The 19,838-nt window shown below is 41.3% G+C and overlaps 1 protein-coding gene across 9 annotated transcripts in view; it reads left to right on the forward strand.

The window, feature by feature from the left end:
* The window catches only part of EBF1 (EBF transcription factor 1), a 381,864-nt gene that overhangs the window by 254,575 nt on the left and 107,451 nt on the right, over positions 1–19,838 (forward strand). For 6 of the 9 annotated variants that reach the window (XM_045792005.2, XM_087867821.1, XM_045792006.2 and 3 more), the window contains exon 8: positions 4,355–4,496. In XM_045792005.2, the coding sequence (XP_045647961.1) occupies positions 4,355–4,496 (142 nt within the window). The remainder of the gene's footprint in view (positions 1–4,354; positions 4,497–19,838) is intronic. The other 3 variants (XM_045792007.2, XM_045792008.2, XM_087867825.1) reach the window with 1 other exon arrangement.

Consider the following 19,838-nt stretch of genomic DNA (forward strand, 5'->3'; position numbering starts at 1 on the left):
ATTAGAGATAATTTCTGCAACCTTTTATTTAAAATAACAGTTTATGTGGGGTCCTCTTTATGGCTTCAGATGATCAGCCCGATACATTAACTTGAACTTTTTGGTGAGTATCACCAACAAAGCAATAGCTACAATACTACCGCTACTAACAATTGTTGAGTGCTCAGTATGAGCCAGGAACCATGCTGGCCACTTTAAATCATTTAAGCCTCACAGAACCAGGTACTGTTACTAGTATTTCCGCTTGATAGGTGGGAGCATGGCGGCTGAGGGTTAAGTTAACCTGGCCAAAGTCACAACAACGAGGAAAGCTTGGGAGTCAAGAATCATCAATTTTGTGTTGAATTCTTTCTAATTCTAAATAGAGGGGGTGAAATTGCAAAAATAACAACCTTTAGGGATAGCTAGGTCCAGGATAAAACAGAGGACATTCTGAACCACTAAGATAAGGCAAGAAACTGAAAAAAAATTAGTGTAAAATCTCCAAAGTCCATGGGTACCTGCAGATTTCTCTTCTGGTTTTTTTTTTGGGGGGGGGGTTGTTTTGTTTTGTTTTGTTTTTAATCCCCTCATGCTTAATGCCCTCACCTGGATGGCTGGACCTGGATAGAAGGTACCATGGAACACATTGCGTGTTCATTGGCATATCTATGGATTGCTACATTAGAAAATTATGCCCTAAACAGAAAATTGATTCTAAAAAATATAGTGATAAGAAATACTTGTATATAACCTGAAACATGTCCACTTAGACTAATACCTATTTCAGGAGATATAACTTGGACATCCTCATGAATAACTTGGAATAATTTATTTCAAAAACCATTCTACAGCAGCACTGTCCAATAGAACACTCCACAATGAGGAAAATGTTCTATATCTGCCCCTTCCAATATAACAGTCTCTACCTACATGTGGCCACTAACCACTTGAAACATGGCTATGGAGACTCAGAAACAATGGAATTTAAATTTTTACCTAATTAGCTTAAATTGAAATAGCTACATGTGTGGTTACTATCTTGGACAGTACAAGTCTAAAGAGTACAGACTTAATTTAACAGATACCATAAAGTTCTAAGTATACCTGTTCTTCACATGCCTTCATCTCTTTCCCTGGGCAGGCGATTGAGGAAGGGGAGAAAGAGAGGGAAGTGTTGAGTCCAAATGTAAAATCATTTTCCATGTTTACCTGTCCCAAATTCAAGCTGTGTTTTGTTGACAAAATTTGGGAAGGTTGAAGATTTGGCAGGCCTGTCTGTCCCCATGCCTGCATGAATGTGTCAGCACCTCATTAATCTTGTGTTAAACTGTAAAGGCCCTTTTCCCTCCCACTATGGGCCTATTTTTAAAGGACACTTCAGTGCCCCCTTTGCAACTCATGGTTAGATTTTTTAAAAAATTTACAAGTTGCTCTGTGGATTAATTTCAGCATATGTTTTATTTAAATATATCTTGATCATTTCCAAATTGGAATGAGAGAAATTATTTTGGGGAGAGGGAAGTTAAAATGTGTAGTCATGAGTTTCTGTGAGGAACATTAGGTGTTTATTTTCTAGAAATTAAAGGCATGAGGATTCTGTTTTATCTTTCTCCAATTTTAATGGAACTTTCAATGAAATGATTCTGTCACACATGTGGGTCTTGGTGATTCTTCTTTTGTCAAGAAAAAAACACATAGGATGTAGGTTTTTTTTTTTTTTTAACTTAACCGTTTTTGTCATTTTTGTTCAATGTAGGAATTAGATGACAATATCTTTAAACAATACTGAATATTTTAAGCCTAAGCCTGTAGCATTTTGTCTTACAGGTGCATGGTGAATTGTCATTGCTTTTTTTTCCTCTTAAGACAGACATGTAGAATAACAACTTTCTGTATTTCCTGACACTGGAAACAGATACCGTTTGGGATTCCTTTTATAGTTTCTTCAGCTAACGACTCCAGTGACCACTCAATTGTGGTCTCGTAGTAAATCAAAAATTCTTTGAAAGACCCAGCTCTGTTATATAATTGTAAATGTCCCACCTCCCTAACTAAAAAGAAAAGTGAGTTTCCTTTGCCTTAAATAATATGGACTCTGCACTGGCACATAATACTTTTTGAAAATAAAAGAACAGACCATTTTCTTCTCTTCCTTCTCTTTTTAAATTAACCTACAATTGATGAGGCATACACATAACCTTCAGGCTGTGTCAGTTCTGGTTGGTCAATCATGAAGAAAGAGAAAAACCACTTTGCAAACTTTGCTACTTCAAACGTACTAAGTCCTCCCATGAATGACTTGCCCTTGTTGGAATTTTGGTTTTCACAATGATTGAGGCAAATACCCCGCGTCCCAGAATGGACTCTCAATTGTTTACTTTGTATTTAAATAAAATAGAATTAAAAAATAAAATCAGGGGAGGATCCAGGCCTGGCCAGGAGTCAAGGAGAAGATCTTGAGAGAGGGCCCTGAGGGAGGACCCCACAGAACCCCTGCTGGGCAGTCATCCTGGGAGGCTCCCAGAGTGGGATGACCAAGCGCTTAGATTCTTGAGTTTGCTGACTTCCGCATCCGGGTATGAAAGCCTGTAGGGGCTCCATGTAAAGAGCAGGGCCTCGGGTCTGCAGAAGTGAGAGCTTGGAAGAAAAAAACAAAAACTGTGACTAGATCAAGTCAAATAGTATCAGATCAAATGAAATCAACCCCACCATAGTATTGGGAACAGTGCTTCACAGCCTGGAGTTCGTGGCCATCTTTGAGGCTGCGAGAAAGGGACTCCGCCATGTTTTGGCTTAATGCGCTGAGGTAAAAAACGCCGACCCTGGAACTTTTCAGTATGGCTGACGTTGGTTGGGGTGGGAGGCTACTGAGGAGGGCATTTCGCCAGGCAATTCGCAGGCATAGGCCAAGGCCCAGCGTCTTGCCCTCTGCCCTACTCAGGGGACGAAACTGCGGCGTTGCACAAGACTCTAGAAGTCGGAGAAAAGGCTTCCTCAGAAACTGGGGCCTCAGTATGGGCCAATCCTTGTAAAGCGTTTCACCTCTTCAGAGGCTAATGCCTCTCAAAACCAAGAACAATTAAAGCGAGAGTCTTTCTAAGCAACTGGGGAATTGAGCAAAATAAATCAGAAATCCTCAGCTTTGGCTCTGGAGGTTCGCCTCATTATGAGAGCAGATCTATTAGCCCTCTTGCCTTTGTCTTTCATTTCTCAAGTGAGGTGATTCTAATTAAATTAATCTGCATGTCAATCTATCGGTGATCAATCAAAGAGCCTGAGGTCTCCCCTATGCTGCAGGGTGCTTGCGGCTGACAGGGGCTGATAATGGAGGAAGAAATAAACTGTCGAGGAAAGTTAATTAGTCAACATAATAGGTGGATTAAACGGGAGCTGGCTGATTGCTGTTTCCCATGTCAAAGCATGAGGTGGGAGCTGGAGCTGCAATTACAGACAATTATTATATTTGGTTGTAAGAGGTCGCATGAATAAACATATCTCTGTGGGTTTCAGTTTTAATCCTCTTCCCCATTTAATATAAGGAGAAGTGTAGGTCATTTCTTCTCATTGTTTTAGTCAAAGTTCTCTGAGAAAACACCTTTGCCCGTGTCCCTTCTGGCAAACTAACTTCAGAGTCCGTTTATGAGAAGGCCAGGATATCTGAATTACACCCGGGCCATTGCATTTCTTCTTTTTTTGTTTTGTGTTTTGTGTTTTTTTTGGGCTTTGAAACACAGATGTAAGACTGTTAATTAGCAGGGATCTTTTGGGGAGGGCTGCTGGTGGTGGTAGTGGTGGTAGTGGTGATGGTGGTGGGGACAGGGAGAGGTTGGTCTGATTAATCCAAGTAATGTGGGAAGAGAAAAGTACAAGAAACCCGAAAAGACACCGGGGAGAGAAAGCTGCATCCCAGCTCTCACTGAAACCTCTCTTTTTCATTTCTCTATCCTCTTAACCCTGACGCAGTGGGGGGGAAATATTTTAAAGATTCAAAAGATTTTTATTTGCATGATCAACTGTGATATCTGCTTCAGTGTCTAAACTGAAGGGTAATTTAGGTGAAACACAACCACCGTTGTGTAAAAAAATATGCTAATAAAGATCCTCTTGTTAAAATGATGGTTAACAGTGTACCTTCTGCTGTATAACTATAAACTGTGCAATTTTACTTAAAACTGCATCAAAAGCGTTCCATGCCAAAGACCCACTCATCAATAGCTCCTCTTGTTAGACTTGTACAGCATAAGCACCAGTTATTATGTGAAATAGCTATGCAATTTTCTTCAGCTCCCAGCTGTTATTTATTTAACTTGAGTTTATTACCCTCCATGCTTTTATATTAAAATGTTCATTCATTTCTCTCTTCTGTCTCCAGGTCGTGGTGTCTACGACAGTCAATGTGGATGGCCATGTCCTGGCAGTCTCTGATAACATGTTTGTCCATAATAACTCTAAGCATGGGCGGAGGGCTCGGAGGCTTGACCCCTCGGAAGGTACGCCCTCTTATCTGGAACATGGTAGGCAAATCATTTTCATTGGTTGGCATTGCTACTTTAACTGTAAATCTATTTGATTTCTTTTTCCAACTCCACCACATTTTCTACTCTGTTTCCAATTTCAAATGTTCTGTTGAACGATACTGATAGCAAGTATTTAAAGACAGGAGGATATCTTTGAGGCCCAGCCTTTCTGGTTGCACATCTCTCTATCCTGGAAATGGCTGAGGCTTCTTTCCTTCAGGCTGAGAGAGAGTGGGAGACCTGGACCCCTGCTTTATTTTATGTTCCCGCTTGACTGGAAAACAAAGGAGGGCCAAAGCAGGGTAACAAATATTGTGATACATTTTGAGTTTCCAGCTGACTTGGTTGTATAATGAACTCCATCCTCTTTGCAGTCCTGCTGGTGTAGCTCTATAACTTCATTTTAAACTTCATTTGGAGATAAAGTCCAAAGTCAAGGTCAGAGGCATTTTGTGAGGATGAAGCCCAAACTAAATGTCTCTCCTCTGCCTTGTATATAATTCTCCCTTCATCACCACATGGTAAAGTCTACTTTCTGTGGGTGGATTTTGTTGGGGGAGATCTCACGTTTGTCTCAGATTTATGGCTAATCAGTGGTATCTTTGAGAGGACTGGAGGAAACTGGATAAAAATTTGAATCAAGGAAAGTGAATGCCACTCAAAGAAACCATGGGATAGATTGAATGCACATCTGAAAGTTTTTGTACTACATGTATATATAATGTACACATCCTTCTATCCGTCCATCTATCCATTGATCCATTCATCTACCCATCCCTCTATTTATCCATCTATCCATCATCCATCCATCATCCATCCATCCATTCACTTTTCATTCATCTGTCCGTCCATCCATCTGTCCATCTAGCCACCCATCCATCCTCAATCCACCCAACCATCTATTCATCTTTCATCAATCCATCCATCCAACCATCCATCCAAGAAACAGTGATTGAGACTATACTGGATACCAATCGCCATGCTATATTTTCTCTTACATCCTTCAAATTAAACTCTAAACCCACTTCCCTACTTCACTTTCCAGTTTGCTGGGTCAGCAGGATTCTTTTAAAAACAGTACTGCACCAATTACCACCCGATCGCCTGATTTTTCCAAGGACCATAAGCTGTCCATGATATAATTCATAAGGTGGAACACTCCCTTCCCTGCCAGCATTCTAATTTAATAAAAACACCACTATCATTATTTTTGCCCGATTTTTTTTCTGCACTTAAGGAATACACAAACTGTACTTTTTATTAATTAGCCACATGTAACACTCTTAGAAGGGATTCTTCACCACATCCAGTTTTACAGTCTTTTTAAAGTAAACCATCATCTTTCAAAAGCTGCTTCTTTATGGTTTCATTAGTGCTGAGATGGATGGATATTACTTTTTTTGCAGGAGGCCATTTGAAACACCTGCTCATGATTACATTCCTAGTTCCATTCCTGTACTTAAAATTATTCTGATCCTCACTTTACGGTAATGTTGCCTTTTTAATACCCTTGAAGTCACTTAAGGCATTGTATTACTAGAAGTATTTAGGGGAAAGGAAGAGGAAAAACTAGGCAAATACTCAGTGAGCACAATTTGGAAAGCTGTGGTTTCAAAACCGAAGTCTTGTTTTCCACTGTGGCTGGTTAGTTACAACGGTTACTGTCCTGTCCAAGGACAGACTTGACTGTCAGTTTGAAATCTACCAATCATGGCTTCACAGTTTCAAAATACGCTCCGAGCGCAGACACAGCATCTCTCATTCCTGCCTTTGGGAAGGCAGTAACAGACCACATGCCGTCATCAAATCATCCCTCCACCGAAAAAAAACCAACACAAACCAACAGACACAACCTGCTGGAAAGGACACCTTTAGAGCCTGGAGGTCAGAACATTTTATTTTGCATTATAATGTGGAGGAAAGGATCTTGAAGTAGGAGCCAGGAAACCTAAATTCAATTTCTAGTTTCACCTCTGGCTTTTAAGTGACCTTGGACAAATCACCTTACCTTTTGGGATCCCTAGTCTTCTTCTTGGGAAAATGAAGGCGATGCTCTGTAGGGGGTTAAAAAACAATGTGTGCCTTGAGTGGGGGCAGGTCAGGTACATAGGGGAAGTGGGCTGGGTGGAGACCGCAGAGGAAGGGTAAGAACAGGCTTTGCTGTCCCGCAGCCCCAGGCAGTTGTGGCCAAGGGGACTGAGAGCCCAGTGAGGGCAGATGTTCTAGTTTGGCAAGAATTAAAACTCCTAATTTTTAACTGTTGGTAACTAACTATAAAACTTTTAAACCCTCTGAAGGGAGGAAGGGAAAAATGTCACTTAGGAAGAATACAGCCATAGGCTAACAGGTTGAGATCTCTAGACCAAAATGTTTCTAGGCTTCCTCCCAACTCAAATGTTCTCGTGTCTATGTGTACATATTAATATTTCAATTGGAATATTCTATTATTCTAAGTTTTAGAGACAATATTTTATTCCTCATCTCCAGTTTACCAATCCGCAAGTGGCCATGTGATTATTAACATATTGTTCAAGAAAATGATGACATTTCACTCTTCATAAATGGTTAAGCATCATTGCGGGTCTGAGTATGTCCTATCTTCTTCAGCTAGGGGGCCTCGCTCTCACCAATGCCTTACTTTATTTCTCTTCAGAAGAATAAAAGGGTAGATACCTTGAGGTTCTTTGTAATGACAATACATGGAAATCTGCTTCTCTGCAGAATGAATCAACCAACCACAGAAAACCACCCACTCATTTAGACACTTCAAGCTGATACATAAATATCTACTCAGCAAAGGGTGACTATTGGGCTCTTTCATTAGGGATGTGTGGGAGTGGACTCAGATGCTAATGTGTGTTGATTTGGGGGTACGGTAATACTTTATCTTGCCATTGAAAAATCCTATTTGAAATTGCCCTGTTTAAGACTTCCAGAACCAAGCTCCTACGCCTCAGCCACTCCACTCCTTCAACCCCACTTCAGAAAGCTAGGTATTTTCACACAGTGAGACTGCGAGGTATTTTCACCTCATAGGTGACCTGTAAGAGCCTTCGTTTTTCCTCATTCTGGGCTTTTTACCATCTCATTTACAGGTAGCCTGAATTATTTTGAGAAACTCTGCACATCTCTATTTATATCCTGCTTGTCAGACAGTTGGAGGAAAGTTCCCTTTCGTAGCTCATCTTTCTGCATATAAGTAGAAAAAGAGACCGTGCTTTACATTCATTCAGTCATCCCTGTGTGACCCACGGACTTCCAAACCTCCATGTTCAAATAACAGCCCCTGTATTTCAAGTAGGAGAGTTGACAAAGGCAAATTTATTTCATAGTATCTTGCATGGTCCAAAGAGGGTGAATCCTGGCATCCTGTAGCTCATGGTAATTGCTCTCCCCCGTTTCTTTCTTCATTCATAAATACTGAGATTTTCTTTGGCTGAATATTTATGGGAGAGTTTAGGCTAGTGAGGTTTCGGCTTTAAGCAAGCAATAGCTTTATGGAAGATGTGCACCGTGGAGAGAGGTAGCGTCAGGAGGTGACTGCGATCTCAGGGCTTCAGTGTTTGAAAAGCATAGGCTTGGGGCCAAAGATGCAGAATTGTCCCCACCCACGGTCATGCATACAGCCCTAGCTTATGCATCTGCCCTGTCTTCCCGTCACTTGGGCAAATTCCTGGGGACGGTATGCTGGGGATCTTTAAAGGCTTGGGAGTGTTGATATTGTTGTTATTGTTCTCCTGAGTTTCAGGTTGTGTTTACTTGAATTTAAGGCCAATGGGGGCATCAGTTTCTCTGTTTTTTCCCCCTGTGGCAAAATGCGGTGCCCTCCCAAAGCTATAGTGCAGGGACCCTGTCAGCTTGCATGCGCTAACACTTTATTATCTAATGATCTAATATGCAACAAGGCAAAGTGCCGGCGCTCATCATTCTGACATAGAATGCCGGGAGAAGTGACTAAATTACTTTATGTACCATTAGCGCTAGCAGCTATGGTGAACTCACCGGCAGCATTTATGCAAATGCCTGTGAATACACTCCAGTGGCTTTGTCAGGAAGCCTTCTGACAAGCAGTTTAAATGCTCATTTTTTTTAGGGGACTTTTTTTTTTTTTTTTGGCATGCATGTGTTTTATCCCTTCCCCTCTTCTCCCGCCCTCCACTCTCTCCCCTTTTTGGGTTGTTGGAGGATGTGCCTCCTCCATGATCACTGGGAAACCTGAGTGGGTCAGAGAGCTCAGCCGGTCATCAGTAGGCACCCTTTCTGGTTATAAGACCCCAACTGGTACTTTTCATACTTAGGTTCCTCTTTAAAAATTGTACAATCATCATGTTTATTTCAAAAATCAGTTTTTAGATGGTGAACATTTTAATGTTCACGAGTTCCGACCTGAGGTCCTACTTAGTTTCTTGGCTCAAATATAGATGTTTTAAAACACCCCTGCTTTCTAAAATTGGGAAACAAGTGAAATTTAGCTTTTGTGGGCATCAGGTACAAATGAATTAAATTTCCTTTCAAAGTAGTTATACAGATAAAGACATGAAGTATAAATATGCCAGGATCCCAAAATAAAACAAATCTAAACAAAAGTGGGGTTCGGTTAAACTAAAAATACTTTGTAGAATAGAGTGTGGTAATAGAATCACTGGGCCCATCTCCTTGCTGTAATTACAGCGTTAGAGAAGGAGAATCAGATTTTCCCCACCGCCAGTTAGTTCTGACCTCTCCATTGTAGTGTCCCCTTCCAGCTGTCCCTGACAATATGGTGTTATTCTTGCTCTTTAGCATTTGACCTTCTTTAATCCTTTTGCTCCAGACAGAAGCAGTTTTTGCTTCTGTTGGTTGCCCCTGGGTATCCAACCCCATTGACTCCTTGTGCCCAGCTGCACTTAAATTTGTTGTTTTATGGACATGTGGAGAAAGATGATTCAGGCTTGGGAAGATTACTCCATATTGAGAGACAGCATGGAGCTTCCAATAGAAAGGAGAGCCCCCCCCTCCCTTCTGTGTAATGGGGCTTTAAGAAGGCTAGTAAATATCAGTTGGATCTAATGGAGAGAAAATCAGGCTGTCCAATGGAAGAGCTGGATTTCCGACCCGACTCTGCCATGAACTAGCTGTGTAACTCTGGGCGGGTTACTTTGTTTCCATAGCCTCAGCTTCGTATGCGTTCAATGAGAGCTGGGTTGGGTCATCTCTAGACCTCCTTTTAACATGCACATTTTTTTCGTACTCTGAACTGAAGCCGTTGACACAGGCCTCCTCTTGTCTGGAGGTGCCTTTGGAGAAACAGGGCTTCAGGAGAACAAAGACATGCACTGGCTATTTCTTGTATAGTCCTTTCTTTGGCTCTCCAGCCAAGGAATAAGGTGTTGGTAAGTTGGACTTCAAATCATTCCTTCCTTCATTTGTTCTAAGCATCTAGAACATGCCAGACACCAAGCTAAGGTACAATAACACAAGGCAGATGCCGCCCCTGTCTTCACAGAATTTATGATATAAATAGAGAAGAAAGATATTAAACACAACTTACAACCAACTCACGAGACTTATGTTTAAAAGGGGGACCATAAAAGGAGTGGGGAGGAGTGAGGTGTCAGGGAAGTCTTCCTTGAGGAAATCACATTTATGCCAAAACCTAAGAGCTGAGTAAGTTTTCACCAGGTAAAGGGGACAGAAACAAATTTCCGAAAAGAGGGGACAGCGTGTACAAAGGCTGTTTTGCTTAAGTGAGTTAAAGAAACCCAAAGGAGCCTGGGATGCCTCCTGTATCTCCCAGTCCCTGGGAGGATGGCAGGAGTTGAGGCCAGGATGGCTGCCGAGGGCCAGATTATGCAGGCCCACGTGAGATGCTCAGGCCGTGGTCTGTGGCAATTGTGAAATGGCGTGGGGGGCCAAGTAGGACTTTGATGAACTCATTTTCAATTACATGGACTCCTAGCGTGTCACGAAAGCCCAGGGCAAGATCACTCTGAGTTGCTTATAACTTTGCTCTTCCCTGCCGGTCCTTGGAAGCTCACCAGGGAGTTGGCTGTGCCTGGGAGCAGTCCCCCTGATCGCTCCTCATTCTATCAATAGCGCAAGTGTTCAAAATAGGAAGTCAAACATTCTGAGAGTTCTTTTTCCAGGTGGTTTTGACTTATCGATTTACTTTTTGCATAAGTAGCTTTTACCTCCTGACGTCTTTTGAACTTGTAGAGAGCTTTCTTAAGGCCTTTAGAATGGACGGCTGCATGTGGCCTATGAAATGTATATTATTTGTCTAACCCCAACAAACTAAAATTGGATGAGTGAATGGAAACTAAACCACAAAGAGAAACGTACCATCCCAGATTTCGCTCTCCTCTCCCGCTAGGGTGACAGCTCATGCCACGTGAAGAGTCATTTGAAGTATGGAAGGTCATCCAGTACATCCTCTCCTTTTCCAGAGAAGGAAACTGAGACCTAGTGAGGGGATGTAATCTTCTCACATTCGTATAGTTTCTATCAAAATCCATTTAGTGCTCTTTGCCCGTGGTATGCTGGTGGGCAAGTGTCCATTTCAGGGGTACACAGCTTAATGGTTGCTGGGTCACACAAAAAGTTGGAGGATTTGGGGTCCACCCCGATGCCTTTCCAGTTCACGTTGGCCTAGGCTTGCAGCGGTCTCCCTGGGATTCTGGAGATCGTGCGAGGAATGTCTGTAACATCTCTCCAGCTTTCTGACAGAAATGCACTTTCAGAACACAAGGGCCAAGGATGAACGATGCAGAGCTTTACACTTAGGCAGTGGCCCTTCACATGACTCCAGCTGGGCCCACTTGGGCAAGAGCATTTTGGTGAAGGGTCCAGGTTACCACAGATAAATACTGATGTCATGTTTTGTTACTTAGAGTGGCACATTACATCTTATCAATGGATTTTCGTATTTGAAAAAGCAAGACAGATGAAAGGACAGAACATTAGGGCTCAGAATATCCAGATGTGTCACAACATGGAGCACAGAGGTGCCAGATTTTCAAGCATCAAATCAGGTCTTTTTTTTTTTTTTTTTTTTTTGAGCATTGGGAAAGTTGTCTTTTGTCTTCCCTTGTAATAAAAAAGGGCATGGCAAGAAGTCAAGATAATGAGTAAAGACGTAAGTGAGACTGATTTCCAGTGTATCCCCAGAGTAATCCATAGAGTGGGTAACACCAGAAATCCTAATGTTGGGGCCTCAATAGCCAGCAAGCTCTCAGTGTCAGGCAGATGGAAGAGTTCAGGAGCCACGGGTCACTGCGAAGCAGGTGATCTGTGTTATCCATGTGTGAATCCAACACTACCCATAGCACGGCTGGCAAAGGAGAAATAGTGCTCAGACTTTGCTGTGCTGCTTGGGGGTGACCAGACCAGGTGGTAAAGTGTAGCAGTATTGTTATTGCTCTTGTTGCTATTTGGGGGCTATTATCAACTAACATTTATGGAGCAGTTACTCTGGGCCAGTACTGTGGTAATTATTTTACTTACATCATAAGATCCTTCAACAAGTCTGATGAGCTGTAACAATTATTATTGCCATTTTACAGATGAGAAACCTGGGATTTAGAGAGGGTCAGTAATTTACCCAAAGCCACAAAACTGATTAGAATCAGACCTGGGACTTGACCCCTCGTCTACCTAACCACATAGCTCTGCGTAATAATAGTACCAAGAATAACGACAGTAACCCTCCCTGATCCCTTACTATGCCAGGCACAAAGTGCTAGAGGCACCCCTTGTGAAGATAAGGACACTGAGAGTACAGAGAAGTTCAATCACTTGCCCAGAGTTGCACAGCAAATAAGTAGTATATCTAGGATTCAAACCAAGAGAGCCTGACTTTGGAGTCTGTACTTTCAACTACTTGCTCTGTATATTATGCTAAAACTCTTTCCATCTCTTATTCCGCTGTTTTTTCTTCTCGGTACAAGGAAGGCAGTTATGCTGGTATCTTAAATAGACCTTTCAAAAGCTAGCCCAGAGCATATCTTTTTTATTTCTTTTTTAATGGCATATGTGTATGTTTACCTTATAGCTTATTTTCCTTCAATAACCTATTTTTCCCATGGCTGTACCACATTCTGCTAGTCAAATAAAAAAACAGGGATTTTATTTGATGACTGGTATGTTTTCTATGGGGTTGGCAAGATAAGAAGGAGGCTGGTAATATTTTATTTATTTGCAAGGATGTTCTAACTCATCTCTGTAGAAATCATTTGTTGACCATATGGGCTCCTTGGCATGTATACAAGGTAGAGAAAAAGGAGACCAGGGGAAAACTGTGAGACCATGAGTTAAAAGGACTGTTGGATACTAACAGTCTTCTTGTCAGGGTACTGAAGGGTTACTCAACCTCCTGTTCCAAATAACATGGAAAACTGATACGGATTGAGGGAGGCTGTTTTCTTATATGAATTTCTTGACAAACCCATCAGCTTTGGGAAACGTCCAGTATTCGGTATTTTGAATGACCTAATAAATGAGTGAGCCACACCTAACTTATTTTAATGAGCACAAAGTGTGTGGGGAAGAGCGTGGTGGGAGGCAAGGAGTGATGCTTTCTGCTTATATTTTGGACCACAGTGACAGAACTTTTTTAAACCTATTTTTTTTTGTCTTCTATTCGGTTGTAAAATCATTGTAATTCCAATTGTGCTTATTCATATAATTGATTGTTCCAAACCAAGGGCCTTTTTCTACTTACTTACCACAAGAACGTCCCTCACTTGAGAATGTCAGAGGATTCAAGTGATACAAACATGCAAATGAGAGCGTCTGTGTACTGGTCATGAATCTTTTTAAGAGGAGATATTTAGGGTCAGTGACTAGGAGTGGGTTTGAAACACTTTTGTTTGAACATTTTCAGTTATACATTCAGAAATAACTAAAAACAGCATGTACCTTGCTACATGACCTCAAGTATGTACTTTGATTTCCTTGGGACTCAGTTTCCTCATCAATTAAAGGAGGAGCTTGGTAGATTCATTCAAGTCCTGATGATTTGTTGTTTGAAACCTCTGTGAGAGGTTTCCTGTCCCCTAGGGTATTATATGCACCTTTCCCTGGTGAATGGTCCCCAAATGCAAGGTGATGGTCATTGCACAGGATAGATCTAAGGCCAACTTTCCTTCATCTTGAGCATTTCTGCAAGAGGTAACCAGTGGGTTTCTGGAGGCCTGGAAGAGTCCCCGAGTGTGGCATACACAACCACTTAGGTGGTTCTCACCTGACCTTCTTCTCTCTGAATTTCTTCAGCTGAGATGGTAGTGTTGCATCCACTTGATGGTTAGTAGTGAGCTTCTAGAATAGGTTTCCCATGCCATATGTGAGATGATTTTAGGGGATGAGGGGAAAACACTAAGAAAAAAAATTTAAAGTGTTACATGTCTATCTTGATACATAAGCAAGCAAGCAAACAAAAACACGGCACTCCGAAGTCATGATCTCAGTTACTATTGCTTCGGGCAAGACTGAATTTAAAGAAAAAGTCAATATAAACAAAAATAGCAGCTAGATTAATTAATTAATATTTAGTAGTTCATAGTGTAAGTGGTACTGGGTTGGAACAAAATCAGGGCTGAACTTTGGGAAAGTGTTTTAGAGGGCTTAAGGGTTGGGGAAGTAATAATTCTTTCAAGTTATCAGGAAACAGTGTAGGACCCTGGGAAACAATTTTTTTTTTTTTTTAAGAATCAATTTTTTTTTTAAAAGAAAACCTTTTTAGTTCAGTTTATACCATTAGAATAGGCTTACTGTCCTTGCAGGGTTTTAAAAATCAAAATGTTTCCCAAGCTGTTAACTCTGTTTTTATTTTTAAACAAGTAGTGTCTACATGTCAGAGGGCAGAAATTAGTGTGGAAAGGAGGATTTGAGTCAAGGGAGAGAATCAGCCAGGGTCCACCCAGGCAGCACATTATGATAATATATACGGAACCAGCTGGACACGGAGCAAAGCTGACATTGTGTTGTCAGGGGCAGAATCACCCATCAATTTCCGAGATAGAATTTGAGTTCAAATGACAGAAAGAGCAGCAACTGTGTTGAAACTGATGCATGGGGAGGGGGTGGGCAGGCAGGAACCAGCCAGGCCTAAAGACAGGAAGTGCTGGTACCTCCGGAAGGGGGTGGCTCTGTTTTCTCATCTGGCTGCTACCCTTCCTTCTAACCTTAACATCTGTCAGCAAGATCCACCTGGGCCTTTGCATGATTAGAGCCCACTGCAGGGGGAGTGTACTGGTGCTAATTTTAGCCCCCAAGAGCATAGAGTCCCTGCTGCTGCTGCACTGGTGCCAGATCAGCTTGGGAAAATTAGGAAAACAGATTCCAAGGAGTCGCTGCTTATCCCTTTAGGAAGCCCAATGTGGATGTACCGGTGGCTAGTAATGACAAGTGGAAGAGTTTTCAACTTTTAAACTACTCTGTTTGCTTCCTTAATACCCTAACAACTCTGGTGATTCTTCTCTATTTCATTCCCTCATTCATTCATTCATTCATTCCATCTATTTAGCATATGCTTATTGATTGACTGCCTATTGTATTAGACAATAGGGATGCAGAGGTGAACAAGACAGGGAATGCTCTTGACATTTTGAGGTATATAGTCGTGTGTGTGTGTGTGTGTGTGTGTGTGTGTGTGAATATTATGCAAATAATTACAAAAATAATTAATTTAGAATTACTTAAATTGCAGCGATGCACTATAAAAGAGAAATGCAGACTGCCAAGAGAGCCTTAAGCAAAGGGTCACAGCCAAGTCTGAAGAATCAGGGACACTTTACAATTTAAAATACAAACGAGTAACGTTTTGTCAAGCAAAGAGGAAAGAGCAATTTTGGCAGAGGGAGAGGGGTATCCGAATTCCATGTGGGGCTAGAGTATTAGACACTTGGGAGAGGGCTGATAGGGAAGGTGAGCTTGGTCTGAGATCCATTTTTTGAAAAAATAACTTTGAGAATTTCCTGTAGGTGTGTTTCTCTTTGACTTGGAGATATGGGTCCAATGCATTTTCTTAACCACAGGCTAACAGAACTCTTTGCCCAGTAAAATTCTAGCTTTTAGACACTGTTTTGAGTGATGATGATTTTGCTGTTATGATAGCAGCCCTTGAGCATTTCCTAACCATTAGGTTCAGTACTAAAGCCCTTTGTATCACTTCTTTTAATACTCTTAACCACCATAGGAGGGCACTACTATTATTCTCTCCATTTAGCAAACGAGGGAAACTGAGGCCATCCTTCAAAGATTTGGCTGTGGCCAAATAGAAAACGAGTTCGGTTTTTGCATGTGTAGCATTTGGACCTCCAAGTAGCGGACACAGGCAGCCATCACCACTGTTCTTCCCCACTGTTGAGTCAATGCTAATCTCCTCACATTGGACTTCAGAGGTGGAGAGAAATTCTCCTGCTATTTGATCATGTAATATAATTCTTGCTTCAATTGAAGCAAATTGACGACGTTACTCAAAGGCAAATTGAAAAGCCAGATCTGTGCTAAATCCCCAGGGTTTGTTAGTTGGCATGTGCAGTGATATATGGGAAGGTGCTTTTCTGGGTTAAGTCAAAAAATCCTGGTATCACGTCACACTATCAGGCACCCCATCTTAATCTCCCTGTGTCGGCCCTGCAACTTGAAATACTCAGTGGACAGAAATGAAACTTTATAGAAATTAGGTGATCATCATCCTTATCAGATGAATATGATTCCATCAGCATGATTTTAGCATCTTCAGGAAAAAAAAAAAAAAAGATTTTCCAAGAGAGGAGCAAGGGAGAGTCTGAGACATGGATTGTAGGACTTTTCTGCCAGCCTGCCTTGGGCAAGTTGGCTGGGAGATGGTCTCGTAATTAAAATCCTGCTTAAACGTATGCTGTTGGTCAGTCATAGTAGAGGCACCGACATGGGAAACCAGACGGTAACCAGAGAAGGAAAAGAAAAGTGAAACACAAAAGTAACACTCTGGAGCCCACAGGGTGCAGAAATAGATCTGAATTGGACGAATACTTATCTGACCACTAAGCATGAAAGCGGAACCCAAGTACTGATATATTTTTATCCCAATCTGCGAAATTAATCAATACTTTATATGCGAACATGTGCTCCTGTGTTGCTGCCTTAGTTAATTGACAGTTGCAATCAGCAGGACACCAGTTATTCAAACCCACATTCTTTACCCGTAGTTCTGGGGAGACATGCAGCAGGAAAACAGGGAATAGAGGCGCAGACAGTGTCAGCTTCGGGGCCTCTTTTCAACACGTCAGTTTCTCTCATTGACGTTGGGGCAAAGCAAGAAAAATTTCAAGAGACAAGCATATGTAACATACGTACAAATAGCAATAGACTTCGGCTATTATTTAGAAGAATGATTAAAATTTATGTGTTTGGTACCAATTGAGAACTTTCTTTAATTCTTTATTATTCTGTGTCCACTTCTTTTCGGGCACAAGATCAGAAGCCAACAGATACTGAACACCTACTTTGTGCGGGGCCTAGGCCAACGTTTCTAGGTATATTATGTGTGGAACTGAGGATGAGGGGACTATGTCCCAGCAGTTCAATGTGTTTTATCATTTCTTTGTAGAGAGGGAAAATACAGTTTTGGTCATTCTTTGCAGAAATCTTCTGGCTGAATCATCAAACCAGCTGTGCCTTTCCAGTAACTCTTACGTGCAACAAATAAAGTCAGACCTCAGATTCCTCTACCTTTCAACTTTGGCAGAATCCTAGAAACTCTTCTTGACTTGGTTAGCAAAAGCCTGTGGAATTCAATCCCTGTTGCTCAAAAGAAAAAAAAAAAAAAACAAGTTGGGGAAAATGTTATTAAGGTACTATTTTAAGATAACCTATTTAGCCAGTAAATTTTTATTATTTTCTTTGTATGCGCAAAATGCTATAATGAACACCATCGAGATGGATAATGTCCAGATTGAAAATGAAAGTTAAGGGGAACTGCTCTACACTTTAAAAATATAAGTTCTCATAGCGCTGCTACACTTATATTTGATGTTCAGAATCTGAGTGTGTTTAGCAGCCCAACTTGTAACAATAGAAACGCTTCTAAGCCTGGAAGTCTGGCAGTATTTCCAGTGTTCCTGTGTTTAAATTGGCACCTGTGGTATTATATTAGGATGCCATTTTTTGAACTTGGAAATAGAAGAAGGTAGAGAGAGATTTTACTATAATTCATATGTGGGGCTGAGTCTTAGGGGGAAAATAACTTTGCTTGGAAATAGAGTAGTAATATTCTGTAAAGTTAATAAATATCTACACTCTATCTTGGGAATAGGAATTGCACGACTAAGATTTTATGGGACTTTGGCTGTAGTATTTACATGATTGAAGTGAATGTTTTAGCCAAACTGAGCAGAAATTTCAGATAAATACCAAAATTGAAGGGTAATTTGGGTGTTTTAAATATTTGACTTTATCAACCAGTGTGGACTCTCAAAGTCTCAAGTTCAGGAGAGTCTCTCAAATTCAGTTACCTCGTTTGTAAAGTAGAATTTAGCATTACATCTGCTTGCCTGCTCCTCAGGGTTGACATTAAGAATAATTGAGATAATGCACGGGTAAACCCTTTGAAGACTTAACAATGCTAGTTAATTAATTGTTAGGTATTGGTTAAGTGCAGAGTACTGTCTCTCCAGCTTTTGAATGAATGAGGCCCCTGCCTGCAGGGGATGTGTTGCCTGTTGGGTTGATTTGTATACATATGTATAGTCCCAGCTATACACATAGATACACATCAAGATAAAAGTTCAAGGGAAAGTGCAGATCGTGACAAATGAATGGGGAAGACATGAGGAAGTTCACTGAAGAGTATTTTGTAGGCTGGGCTAGGAAGAGACCATTTCAGGCAGAAGACCAGTCTTTATGATACAGAACTGTATGGGTAGAACCTTCCAGAAAAAGAAATGGTGGAAACGTGCAAAGCATGTTTGGAAACAGTGAATTTGGAGAGCCTGTCATCCTCATCTTCTTTTTCTTTTTCCTTCTATTCCTACTCCTTCTCCTGCAACATCTCATCTTTTTCATTCTATCTCACATTTATTCATTGCTTGCTCCGTGCAGAGCTGTGTACACGTGGATTAACTTATTTAAACCTCACAACAACCTCATGAGATGGGTTCTCTTATAATTGTTATCCCCAATTAAAGGGATAGAAAATGAGGTTTAAGAAAAGTAATTTGCCCTAGCTGGTAAGTGGTGAAGCTACAATGTGAGCTGAGGCCTTCCGAATCCAGAGCCAGTGGTCCCAACTGCTGCCAAGTCCCGCTTCCAGCTTGGGAGAGATGGGGAATGAGGTCGGAAGGGGAGAATTGGCCAGACTCATGAGGGTGGACTTGATCCCGTAGGCTAAGGGGAAACAACAGAAAGCTTTCGAGCAGAGCAGTAACATTTTGAAAGCTGGCATGTGAGGAAGGTTAATCTGGGTTTTGGTATGTAGACAAGATTTAGCACATAATTAATAATCCGATAGTCGAAATGAATTATAAACAGGCAAGTGTGAGTGTTTGCTCTTAGCAGTCCGGGTTGGACAGCCCAGACTCCAAAGAGTAATTTTTGAGGAAGTTGAGTCAGTCAACATGCCCCACTCTACTTTGCTCCTCTGTCTGGATACATTGGATGATGCACATTCCGGTGCTTGTGACGTCACTGATCATCACCACGGAAACATCTGGGCTATAACAAACACTGGAGCGTAGCGTCACTCAATGTGTCAGGGAGGAGAGGAAACTGGCTCAAAACGATAAGGCTCTCCATAATAAAAATTCAGTCAAATACGTGAGCAGTAGCAGCCTTGGTCATGAAGAGAAATATAAGCATTACTATTCTGAAAAGCACAGAGCAGGAGTTGTGCATTACTAGAGGTTGGGCGAGGTTGATTTTGAGATGCAGCTCACAGTCAAAACACAGTTTCCTTAAAAAGTCACTATCTGTGCTGTCTTGCACGATGACAATAGAAATCCTTCAGGAGCTGGGAGCTCGTGTCTCAAACGGCTTATAGAAAACCTTCTGTATAGCAGAGGTAGGCTAGCTGGGGACTCATGCTGTTATGGGAGAGGCCTTTAACAATCAGAAGCAGAATTGGCAGTGTTTGTGGTTCCGGTTCATTGTTTGAGAAGTCAGTGGCAGTATTAGTTGTGTAGTTGCAGAAATTAATAACTAAAAGGTGATTCTCGGCCCTTCAAAAATATAGAAGTTACACACTGGTGGATCAAATCATGGACTGAATCTAGCTCTAAGCCATGTTGAGGTTTGGTTTGCATGGTGCTTTAAGAAAACTATGTATTTGTTGCTTTACAATCAAAACTAGAGAGATTTTACCTAAAAATCCAGATTTGCAAA

The sequence above is a fragment of the Ursus americanus genome, chromosome 15, assembly GCF_024610735.1.
Source record: "Ursus americanus isolate L20-20 chromosome 15, mUrsAme1.1.p, whole genome shotgun sequence".
In the NCBI taxonomy this organism is placed as follows: domain Eukaryota; kingdom Metazoa; phylum Chordata; class Mammalia; order Carnivora; family Ursidae; genus Ursus; species Ursus americanus.